At 50.6% G+C, this 12246-nt stretch overlaps 2 protein-coding genes across 2 annotated transcripts; one reads left to right on the top strand and one right to left on the bottom strand.

Annotated features, from left to right (window-relative positions):
• Positions 1-1597: 1597 nt before the first annotated feature.
• Positions 1598-5802, top strand: LOC119351007 (inactive protein kinase SELMODRAFT_444075-like). Its single transcript, XM_037618579.1, has 9 exons — positions 1598-1766; positions 1879-2018; positions 2109-2203; positions 2288-3723; positions 3832-3992; positions 4386-4462; positions 4554-4701; positions 5078-5227; positions 5345-5802. The coding sequence occupies exons 1-9, from the start codon at positions 1598-1600 to the stop codon at positions 5618-5620; spliced, it is 2652 nt and encodes an 883-aa protein (XP_037474476.1). The 3' UTR covers positions 5621-5802.
• A 157-nt stretch (positions 5803-5959) lies between these two features.
• On the bottom strand, positions 5960-9299 carry LOC119349804 (RGG repeats nuclear RNA binding protein A-like). The gene is made up of 6 exons (XM_037617890.1): positions 8921-9299; positions 8416-8803; positions 8162-8309; positions 6731-6889; positions 6596-6652; positions 5960-6485 (listed from the first exon to the last, which is right to left on the bottom strand). Exons 1-6 carry the CDS (start codon positions 9084-9086, stop codon positions 6294-6296), a joined length of 1110 nt encoding a protein of 369 aa, XP_037473787.1. The 5' UTR covers positions 9087-9299; the 3' UTR covers positions 5960-6293.
• Between the last annotated feature and the right edge of the window lie 2947 nt (positions 9300-12246).

Here is a 12246-nt window from a genome sequence, read left to right as displayed (position 1 = left end):
ATAGTGTACGAGTTTCGAATGGATGTAGAGCATCAATCATGATCGTTGGTACCCTCAATCTAACGGTTGGGGGCAGTGGGATTCGCATCAACAGGAGCTGCCTCCAAACCTATGGCTGCTATTTTTAGGATTCGGTATGTGACCCACCACCATCTGACCCTGTCATCTGACCACGCTCTAGATCTTTCCACTATGAGGTGGACTACACACTTGCTCCTCTAAATTATTTTAGCCCCACCTGGCTACATGTTCACAAGAGGCAGTACTGAACCAGTAGAACTATCTCAGGAAAGCGTGCATGCAAGCCTAGAATTGCAATATTTTCCATTTTCTTTTATTTGAAACAAGTAGTAAGGTACCTAGGAAAAATAGAATGAGAAAAAAATGTGCAAAGAACCTATGAAATAGTACGTTTTGACACCTTTTATTTTCTTAGCTGACATGGGATTGAGAAGCTCAAAATTTATTATTAATTGTACTTCTTCTTTTCACTTCATTTTTCTCAAAAAGTTTGAGTATGAGTCCAATAAACTAACGGACTTCATAAACATACATTTTTATATAAAAAGGGCGAAGACTCTATCTTACGTTTCCTAAAGAAAATTTCTTGGGGGAATAGTTGTTATGCGTTCCTTGCAACGCCCAAAAATGATACCAAAAATGCCTACTGGATATCTCCCATTTGAAGCTTCTATGAAAAATTTACCATAATATGTGTGCTTTAGTTTTATAATTAATTTAGTACCATGCATAGACATAATAAGCTGATGTGGAAAGCACGTACAAATTACTAGTAGGATAATAAACACAAATGATAAAGAAACTATGATGGATCATGGACTGCTAACCAAATGATAAAGAAACTATGCTGGATCATGAATTTATCATTTGTGTTATATTATCCTATGTTTCGAATTCGAGTATAATTTTTTTCAATTTCAGATTCCAACCAAAGATTTTTTTTTCTGTTTGTTTGAAGAAAAGGGATTAATCATGGATGGATCAAGACAAAGTCGTCAAAGTAGCATATTATTTAGGTGGTATTGTGAACCATGTAATGTTCACTTTGGGTTTTGGCCATTTGGTCTTTGTCTGGTTATACCTGGCCATGGGCAGTCCTGCCCGACCCGACCTGAAAAAGCCCGATCCGGCCCTACCTGACCTTGCCCACAGGTCAGGCCTGGGCCTAGAGTTTGAGTCTGATGACCGTGACGGGCCGGGCTTGGGCCCGCCATATTTGTTGTTTAAGGAAAAACCCGTGCCAGGCTTGGGCCGATGCCTGGGACAGGCTCGGTCCTAGGTTTTCAACGTCGGGCTCGGGTAGGCCCGGCCCGGCCCGACGGATGGCCAGGTATAATCATGGTACCCTCGGCAGCATTACTGGCACTTGCACTGAATGTGACAGTACCAGTAGCTGAGTAGCGCTAGCAATAATGGCTCCCCCTTTTTTTCAAACGACGTGAAAAAGACAGGTCACTCACTGACAGGTCTTCTCATCTCTGTTCCCCTCCCCCACTTCCAAAATCCAAATTCGAACAGCGCGCTGCCAAAAGAGAAGCCAGCCGGCGGAAGCTCGAAGCCTGACCGCGCACCGGGGATGGCGGCCGGCGAGCCGACGCGCGCGGCGGTGGTGGTGGCGGCGCGGGCCGCGGCCCGGGAGGTGCCCCGGGCGGCGGCCGCGTGGGCGCTGGCGCACGTCGCGCGGCCCGGCGACGCCCTGCTCATCCTCGTCCTCATGCCGCCACCGCCGACCGCCGCAGCCTCCGGTACCCACCTAACCCGACCCCCTTTCCCTTCCCCCGATGAGAGCGGTGGCGTCCCCTAGTCACGGATGCTCAGAGCGTGTTCTTTCTTTCTTCCCCTTTGTCCGTCCTTCAGGTAGAAGGCCGTGGAGCTTCCCCTTCTTCGCGGGGGGCTGCGCGAGCGCCCACGCCGCGGCGCCGGCGCAGCGGTCCGACGTCTCCGACCTCTGCGCGCAGATGACGCTCACCCTCCGCGACCTCTACGACCCCACCAAGGTCAGCTAGCCGCTGCTCTCCTGCTCGTCACTTCGCCACTGAAATTTGTCTAAATGAAGTGCCGCCCTCCCGTTGCTGCGCTTGGTGCAGGTGGACCTGAGGGTGAGGATCGTCGCCGGCGCGGGCCCCGGCGCCGTGTCCGCCGAGGCGAAGCGGGCGCGGGCGAGCTGGGTCGTGCTCGACAGGTACTGTAATAATGTGGCACAGCAGCTGCTCAGTTTCTTCAGTAATCAGTGGTGTGATGTTGTATTTGTTGCCATTTACTTCAGGGATCTCAAGGTCGAGGAGACGCGCTGCATGGAGGAGCTCCAGTGCAACATCGTCGCCGTCAGGCGCTCCCGGCCCAAGGTGCTCCGGCTCAACCTCGCCTGTTCCACGGAGGAGGCACGCCCGGAACCAACTCCGGCGCCACAGCCCGAGCCAAGTGTTCAAGATGATGTGAGCGAGGTCCGGGGACCCGCCGTGACGCCGCCGAGCTGCTGCCCGGACTCAGAAAGGCCGTCTGGCAACACCGAGGACGCCGGAGCGTCCTCCTCCGCGTCGACCTCGGACCCCGGCGCTTCTTCATTGTCTGCTTCTTCTGAAGCCGGCATCTGCATCTCTCTGAAGAAGGAAGAAACATCCTCCGTGCCAAGTTCTTCAGAAGAACCGGGCATGTCTCCATTGTGTGCTTCAGAAGAAGCATGCATCTCTCCGATGAAGAAGAAGACAGAAGAAGAATCCGAGGATGTGGAAACATCTCCTCTGTCAAACTCAACAAACCCAGGCAATTCTCCATTGTGTGCTTCAGAAACAGACAGTAGCTCTCCGAAGAAACAAGACACCAGGAATGCCGATGCAACCTCCGTGTCAAGCTCAACAGACCCTGCAACATCTCCATTGTTCGCTTCAGAAACAGACAGCAGCTCGCCGGAGACGGAGGCGTTCGACGACTCCACCGGAGCATCCTCCGCCACAAGCTCAGGCATTGTCACCACTACTACTCCAGCTTGTGCTTCAGAAACAGATACAAGCCCTCTGAAGAGAGAAGCAGCAACCAATGTACTATCTGACCCTGAGAGTGAAGCTTCAGCATCAGCTTCAGCCCCAACTCCTCAGGCAGCATCAGCGGCAGCATCACCGTCGCTCCAGCCATGGATGGCCGACATCCTGCAGCGACCCGGCGCATCCCCCAGGCCAACACCAACCCGCCGAAGAACCCCGACGGCCGACGCGCTGCTGGAGAAGATCGCCAAGCTGGACCTACTGACCGAGATCAGCGCCGTCAGGAGCAGGTCCGACCTCAACTTCAGAGGCAACGTGAGGGACGTGGTGTCCCTCTCCCGGACCCCCGCGCCGGGGCCGCCGCCGCTGTGCTCGGTGTGCCAGCACAAGACGCCGGTGTTCGGGAAGCCGCCGCGCTGGTTCAGCTACGCCGAGCTGGAGCACGCCACGGGCGGCTTCTCCAGGGCCAACTTCCTGGCCGAGGGTGGGTTCGGGTCCGTGCACCGAGGGGTGCTGCCTGACGGCCAGGCCATCGCCGTGAAGCAGCACAGGCTCGCCAGCAGCTCGCAGGGCGACGTCGAGTTCTGCTCGGAGGTGGAGGTGCTCAGCTGCGCGCAGCACCGCAACGTCGTCATGCTCATCGGGTTCTGCGTCGAGGGCAAGAGGAGGTTGCTGGTGTACGAGTACATCTGCAACAGATCACTCGACACTCATCTCTATGGTAAGCTAGTAATCTTATCATGCAAAAGTCAGAAACTCAGTGTGACAAAGTCAGCTGTTGAAAAATGCACCTTGCTAACTGAACTTGTTGGTTGCTGCTCTCTGTTAGGCCGTCACAAGGAGACCTTGGGGTGGGCTGCCCGGCAGAAGATCGCGGTCGGCGCCGCCAGGGGCCTGCGGTACCTCCATGAGGAGTGCAGGGTCGGCTGCATAATCCACCGCGACATGAGACCCAACAACATACTCGTCACGCATGATTTCGAGCCACTGGTACGAAATGATCATCAACATTTGTTAGCACAATGCAAACAAGGCCATTGGCAGGATTGAAACTTACTTATCATAATCATGTGAACGTAATTTACTTCTCATAATCATGTGAACATTCCAATGCTATAAAAGCTTACCACATCTTTGGTTATGTCAGAACCTAGTGATCATGAGCTAAGCTATGTGCTAAATAAGTATCTGGTTTTCTTTGGTCCACTGTAACTGTTGTTGCTGATTTTGTTATCCCCGAAATTGAGTATATGGTCATACTGTGGATTTATTATAACGTTAAGTGTGACAGAATTGTCTTATCTTGGCGTCGTTAGATTAAGAATTGGCTGCCCTTACATGATGAGGCTGAACCGCTGAAGTTTCTTCATGATGGTATGATAGGTTGGCGATTTCGGCCTGGCTAGATGGCAACCTGACGGAGACATGGGTGTCGACACAAGAGTCATTGGCACATTTGGGTAAGTGATCAGACACAGACTTTTTACCTCCATGCTTGGCCAGGTTTAACTTGAGATATTAGAAAATCTGAGACTCTTTCTCGTTATGCAGTTATCTGGCCCCTGAATATGCGCAGAGCGGGCAAATTACCGAGAAGGCCGACGTCTACTCTTTTGGGGTTGTTCTTGTGGAACTTGTCACTGGACGCAAGGCTGTCGATATTAACAGACCCAAGGGCCAGCAATTCCTGACTGAATGGGTGAGTTCACTGAATAATTAGATAATTCCTACTATCATGATTCCCTTTCTGAATTTATTTTCCGCTGGTCAATAACAAAAATCCACAGCAATGGTATACTGGTCCAACTATACATTATGAATATATAGTAGTTACTGGTGATAATTTTCACCAATTGAAAAATCCTTTTTCAAGGAAAACATGTCTTGTTAAAAGAAAATAATGCAATTCACACCATTGACCAATATTTGGAATAATGTTAACTGATAGTGTCTGTGTACCTGTTCATGCTCCATCAGCAAAACGAACTGAAAGCAAGGACCAGCCTTCATGGGAAGAACCCTAGTGCTGGTATAACTATGTTCTGAGTTCTGATCCTGTTCCCTTCATGCAACAGGCCCGGCCTTTGCTGGAAGAACACGCGATGGACGATCTCATCGACCCGCGCCTTGAGGACCGCTTCTGCGAGAACGAGGTCTACTGCATGCTGCACGCGGCGAACCTCTGCATAAGGCGCGACCCGCATTCGAGGCCGCGCATGTCACATGTCAGTCAGATATTCCCACACAACCATTTCACCCTCTGAAGCTCTCAGTATGATCAATCTTCAGTGTTATGCTTAGTTGCTTACCCTTTTTCCTGAATGTTCCAACTGTTTTGTCAGGTTCTGCGCATCCTGGAGGGCGACATGGTGGTGGAGTCCGGCGGGTGCATCTCCGCGCCGAGCAGCGACGCCGGGAGCATGAGCCACCGCATGCTGAGCAACCGGCTGCACTACCAGGAGCAGGGCAGCCCGGTTCGGTCCGATCAGCGTGTCGGCGGGGTGAACCGCGCCCTTGAGACCACCCTGAGGAGCGCCTGGGATGCTGATGTCCAGGGCCTGTCTAACAGGTTTTGGTACCCTTCAGCGGCTGCAGACTGCAGCCAACACCAAAGATGATGAAATGTGTGCTGCTGCTCTGCATCTGGGCAACCATGTAGCTGACTTGAGATGTAATTTTTTGCTGCTACTCTGTTTATATCAGTGGAGTAGATAGTATAGTAATAGTGTTTTACATTATGATGAGCCATGGATGGGTTAGCTCTTCTTTATATGCATGAACTGAGACAAGTGTTATAATATACATGCAGTTGTTTCATAGTTTCTATTGTTTCTGAGAAACTGAGGCCAATTTTGTGCTGTGATTTGCCTATATTTTCCAAGTTTAGTTCAGAGAGATTTCTCCACAGAAAATATGCAAAGTGGACACACAACCCATAAGAAAGAAGATGGACTTAATTCTGAGATGAGCAAAATCACTGAACCAAGCACACAGGAGACACATGACAGCAGTAAGTGCACCAGGAAAACATCTCATACATGACATTGTCCTATCGAAATGAACCGAATAAGCTGCGGCTAAAACAAGACACGGGTGGGTGACGATGGGCGGGTGCACCTCCGGTGTACACGGGATACACAGACGGCGACAAAGACACGGCGACAGATAAAAAGACGGACGGGTGAAATGGCAACACGCTACTGAGTACTGACAATTCAACAAGGACACAGTCTGGAGCGAACCACCGAGGAGCCGCTGCTAGTCGGATCAGGGCACGGGACACGGACCCCTTCACTTCCCACCTAGCGTTGGAAACTGGGACTGGTCTTCGATCGCTGGAGCAGCAGCTGGTCGCCTGCCACCGCCGCCACCGTTGTACCCGCCATGGGCCTCGCCGCGTCCCCTGAAGCCACGGCCACGGCCCCGACCGCCATTGTACCTCTCGCCTTCAGCCGGCTTCAGGAATTCGTTGATGCTGAGGGACTTCAGGCAGGGACAGGCAGCATCAGAGGAAACACAGCATAACAGTTAGTAGAAGATACACCAGTTGCTCGGACCAAAGTAACAGGACAGGACAGAAATGTGCAGGATACCTTCTTGGCACGCTCCTCTCTTTCTGTGTTTTCTTTCTTCTTCTCCTTGTCAGAGCCCTACACCAGGGGTGGTGGCTCAAAGTTAGCATCGATATGACCACATGCAGAAGAAAGACAGCCTGATGTAAAACTTACCAGCTTGATAAATACTTCCTCAGCATCCTTCTTCACTGACAGTTGCTGCATGGACTGCAGCTCCTTGTCAACTTCAACCTTTCTCTCCTCAGCCTTCAGTGCGAGTATTGCTTTCCGCTTCTCCTCCAACACTTTCTCATACTCCTCCAAGGTCATCTCCTGTATGGTCAAAGTACAAGTTATTTCAATGACAGATGTAGCATGCCACAGAACAAACATCAGACATCAGAAAGAGCACAAGCATGCCACAGGTAACCTATTCAAACTTGTAATGAGATGCCTGGATCATGTACAGAAAACAAATGCAAAAGCAGAACATGTACAGACAACCGTACAGAAGCACCAGACAGCTTAAGAGAAGTTGAATATGTCATGATAAGCCATCCCCAGAATGGAGGGTGAAGATGGTGAAGGCGTAGTGACACTGTAACTGAACACACCTTCAATCATAATAGAAACAAGCCCAGGAATATATCAAAGAATTCTGGACCACAAACAAGGAACAAAATTGCACTCAACATCTCAATTAAATAACAGGATGTCAGAAATTCTAGGAAAAGCTATTGCCAAAGTAAAATTAAACAAAAGTACATCACATCAAAGAGAGGATGCTGTTATATGAACCAACTATTGCCTAGGTGAAATTGAGCGCTGGCAACCCATTTCTGAGAATGTCAGTCTCACTGGATCAACCATATTTCATTACTCCCAACCAAATTACAGGTAAGCCTTCAAAGTGAATGACGATTAAAGAAACTGATATTTCAGTACATGTATATATGCATTTCATCTACCACTTATTTAGATACCAACAGCAAATCAAATGGCTCACTGAGGTCAGTTAGTGCTTGGCACAGCTGTAAGACTAGACTAAAATGTATGTGATCAATTGCGACAAAAAACAACGTAATACATTCTGACAGAAGTATGTAGCAATGGGCACGAATGAGAAGATAACTACAAAAGTTGACAATAAGACTAGCCTGGAAGATGAGGAAAAAGTCCAGCTTCCAAAGAGCTTAATTCAAACCATTTTTGCACTGTGACAGAAGTAGCTATTACGCGAGCAGGTGTACAACAAACATCTAGACTGGTTGAGTAACTGAATTACGTTACGTCCCTAGAATAGCATATGTAAAACATGATACTCCCTCCGATCCGAATTAATACAGCCCTAGAATAGCATATGTAAAACATGATACTCCCTCCGGTCCGAATTAATTGACGCGACCTCTACACAATGTAAAACGGACATTATATAGAGACCGCGCCATTTAATTCGGATCCGAGAGAGTATCTGGATTATCTTATCCAGCAAGAAATGCTACCATCACCCTTGTCACCAATACAAAATGCACACGCTGTACAACTACGACGACACAATGCAAATCAATGATCAATCAGATGATGGAAAACTCCAGAAAAATATACCTTATCTTCCTCAGCTTCCTTCTGTTCCTCTTCATTGTCTGCACCCTCCTTGACCTTCTCAGCGTCGGGCTGCGGCGCATCCTCAGGCTTCTTCTCATCCTCTGCCACAGCAGGGGTCTCCTCAGTGTTGACAGCCTCCACATTTTCCCTGATCACAACCAACCACACAAGAGGCGTCAAGCTCCACACAGCACAACAGCAAAAAGTATCAGCATCATGCCATGAAACCAGAGATAAATTGGATCAATCTTAACTGTGGGAACCCTTCATCGGTGGCAGTCCCCCAGTTGCCGCGGCCAGCGCCGTCGCGCTTCATCCCGAAGCCCCGGCCGGTGCCGCTGCGGCGCTCGTAGGAGCGGTGCGGGCGCCCGAACTCGTCCGTGTTCTGCCCGTCGGAGTAGCCCCCGCGGCGGCCGCCCCCTCCGCGGTAGGGCTGGCGCGGCCCGCGCCCCCTCTCCGCCTGCTTCCCATCGCCGTCCTCCAGGCGAGGCGCCGGATAGCCGCCGCCGCCACCGCCGCCGTAGCCGCCCTCAAAGCCGTTGCCGTCCGCGTCGCCGTAGTCGCGCCTCGGGCCGGTCCTGGGCCCGCCCCCGCGGCCGCCCCTCCCGCGCCCCGCCCCGTCCCTGTTGCCCCTGTCCTCCGCTGCAGCCACAAATCGAGCAATCGAATCACACCATGAGCAACAGAAATGGAAGCTGGGATCGAAAACCCCATCCAGCAATCGAATCGGAGAGAGAGCGAACCGAGAAGGTCACTCACCGGGCGGCGGGGTCTTGGCGGGCGGCTTGGAGCCGGGCTTGCCGGCGGCCGGCGCCGGGGCCGCGGGCTTGGGCTCGGCGGCCTTCTTGGCGGCGGCGGCGGCGAGGAGCTGCGAGGGGTCGTCGTTGTCGACGTCGCCGAGGAGATCGAACTGGTTGGACGTCATCTCCGGCGCACAGCACCAACCAAGCACTCAAACAAGCTACAACTCCGGCGCGATTCGAATCTAGCAGGAGGCCGCCGGCATGGGCGACGGATTGGATGGAAAGATTAGGGTTTTGGAGGGTCGGAGGTGGTAAAACCCTAGCCGCCGCCGCCAACGGAGAAGAAGCCGCTGTGTGCTGTGTTGCTGGAGCTGTGGGAGTGTGATGTGGTAGCGGAGTGTGCTGGCCTCCGTTTTCACTTTTCAGACCGCGGGCGGAGGGGAAATGGCGGAAATGGGGCTGGGGGAGAGGGGAAATTACGGGTGTCCGTGGGGTGGGGGGGTGCTGGGGCTGGGGGTGGTTTGGTCATTTTGGAGGTGGGTTGTTGGGACGGCGGTCGTGGGCTTCGGGCGTGGGTGTCGGCCTGCCCTGGCTTCGTGTGTGGGCCTCCGGAGTTGATGGGTCGCCACCAAGCCCATTCGCCAGAAATACGTTTTTTTCATTGACACACTACACTGTACTTTGATCTTGCAACATATTTTCTGTTTTTGTTCATGGGTTGAATACTTCATACACGCGCGCCCAGACACAAACCATATGTTATATTGGAATTCTAAATCATACTATCTCAACACTTCCATATATTCGCTCGCGCAGTTCTTGCTTCTTATTACAAGTCATGCCAAGCGTGTGTTTTGTACGGGTGGTTCAAAAGACCTAATTCGGCATTGATACAATCCAATATGACTTCCTTTTAGTACTCTCAAGTTTATATGAACCAAGATGTTCAAGATACCGGTCTGCTAAATAATTTACAAATGTGTGTTCTCTTTTATCTAATGTCCATCTTCTTTCTCGAATGGAGGCAAAAGATTTGCCTTTGCCTCATTTATTAAATAAGAGGAGAATAGAGTTTTACGAGTGACTCGAAATATATGCCATGACAATTACTCGCGACAAACAATAAGCCCTAGTTTCTTAGCACCCGCCGTCAGCCATATATTCGCCTCATTAATGACGCCTTTGAGGAGGATTGGCGGCGGCGCACTCTTGTGTCGGGACACCCGTGCGTTTCTCTCATTCCATATTGTCCAAGAGACGATCATGGTGAGGAAGACCACAACCCTCCTATAGGGGTTTCACATGCCGGTTCTCTTATCCCACCATCCGAACACTTATTCGTCAAGGTGCCAATGGAAAGTGTCCATGTGCGCAAGCCCAAACTTTTCAATGACCGGTCGCCAAAGCCTAATAGTGAAGCGGCACTTGGCGAAAAGGTGAATGCCCATTTCTTGCTCCCGCTTGCAAACTGGGCAAAGTCCACAATTTGGCCAACCACGTCATTCCAAAAGATCGGCGGTCCAAATCCGGTCTTGCAAAGCCAACCAGGCGAATAATTTGACCATTGGAGGGGCCCAAGCTTTCCAAACCATGGTATCTATGGGGGATAGCGTCAAACCAAGGAATTGTTGCTTGTATGCGGTTGCTGCCGAGTAAATCCCATCGTCGGAGTGTTTCCCGACAATGTCATCTTTGGCATTCACGTCAAGATGGAAGTCATGAACTAACATCCAAAGGGTGAAGAGCTCTTGGATGTGGTCACCGGAGATGACGGTGTCTCGGTTGATCTTTATCATCCATGCATTCCCATTAAACGACGCCCGCGCTTTCCAATTATTTCTCCTTGAGGCTTCCTGAATTAGCGGTGTAGTATCCTTGGGTTTCTCGCAAAGTAGCCACGAAGAATCCCAGAAGGGCGTTTTTGCCCCATTACCGATGATGATTGTGGTGGAGGCATAGAAGAAATCAAGGTCTTCGTCGGTGCAAAGGTTTCCCAACCCGACCCAAAGATTGTTCGGTGCCTTCCACTTGTACCACATTCATCACAACCACAAAGCCAGGGCAAATTTATTGGTGTTGAGAACCCCAAGGCCTTTGTAATCCTTAGGCGACACACAATCTCCTAGTTGACTTTGCATTTTGCATCGGTTGTCTTGTCCGAACCAGACCAAAGGAATGCTCTCTCAATCTTGTTAATGCTTTGGAGAGAGCCCTGCGGCACGATGAGGGGTGTGATGGAGTACACTACCTAAGAGGTGATGACCGATTTGACAAGGGTTGTACGCCAAATGGTAGTGATGCTTTCCCAACAAATGTGTGTTCTCTTTTATCTAACGTCCGTCTTCTTTTTCGAATGGAGGCAAAAGATTTGCCTTTGCCTAATTTATTAAATAAGAGGATAATAGAGTTTTACAAGTGACTCGAAATATACGGCATGACAATTACTCACGACAAACAATAAGCCCTAGTTTCTTAGCACCCGCTGAGGGAGTCCTGGATTAGGGGTGTCCGGATGGCCGAACTATAGCTGTCGGTGTCAAAACCGGCGGATCTCGGGTAGGGGGTCCCGAACTGTGCGTCTAGGCGGATGGTAACAGGAGACAAGGGACACGATGTTTTACCCAGGTTCGGGCCCTCTTGATGGAGGTAAAACCCTACGTCCTGCTTGATTAATATTGATGATATGGGTAGTACAAGAGTGGATCTACCACGAGATCAAGGAGGCTAAACCCTAGAAGCTAGCCTATGGTATGATTGTTGTAATGTATGTTGTGTCCTACGGACTAAAGCCCTTCAGTTTATATAGACGCCGGAGAGGGCTAGGGTTACATAGAGTCGGTTACAATGGTAGGAGATCTACATATCCGTATCGCCAAGCTTGCCTTCCACGCAAAGGAAAGTCCCATCCGGACACGGGACGGAGTCTTCAATCTTGTATCTTCGTAGTCTTGGAGTCCGGCGGACGATGATAGTCCGGCTGTCCGGACACCCCCTAGTCCAGGACTCCCTCAGTAGCCCCTGAACCAGGCTTCAATGACGATAAGTCCGGCGCGCACAATGTTCGGCATTGCAAGGCGGGTTCCTCCTTTGAATAATCTAGAGAAGATCATGAACACCAGGATAGTGTCCGGCTCTGCAAAATAAATTCCACATTCCACCGTAGAGAGAATAAAATGTACTCAAGCTCAATCTGCTGACGTATTTTGCGGCATGACGTCACACCACTACCAAGCCTTTACTTGAATCGTTTCTTATTATACCACCTCAGCACGTTTAGCGAAGCGGTTTCCTTGGCACGTCTTGTCGAAGCAGAGATCGTGTTCCCCTTATTCCGGGATTCTC

Source organism: Triticum dicoccoides, chromosome 1B (genome assembly GCF_002162155.2).
Source record: "Triticum dicoccoides isolate Atlit2015 ecotype Zavitan chromosome 1B, WEW_v2.0, whole genome shotgun sequence".
NCBI classification, from domain to species: Eukaryota; Viridiplantae; Streptophyta; class Magnoliopsida; order Poales; family Poaceae; genus Triticum; species Triticum dicoccoides.
Note: the sequence above shows the minus strand (reverse complement) of the source record. Positions and strands in the feature narration are given on the sequence as shown.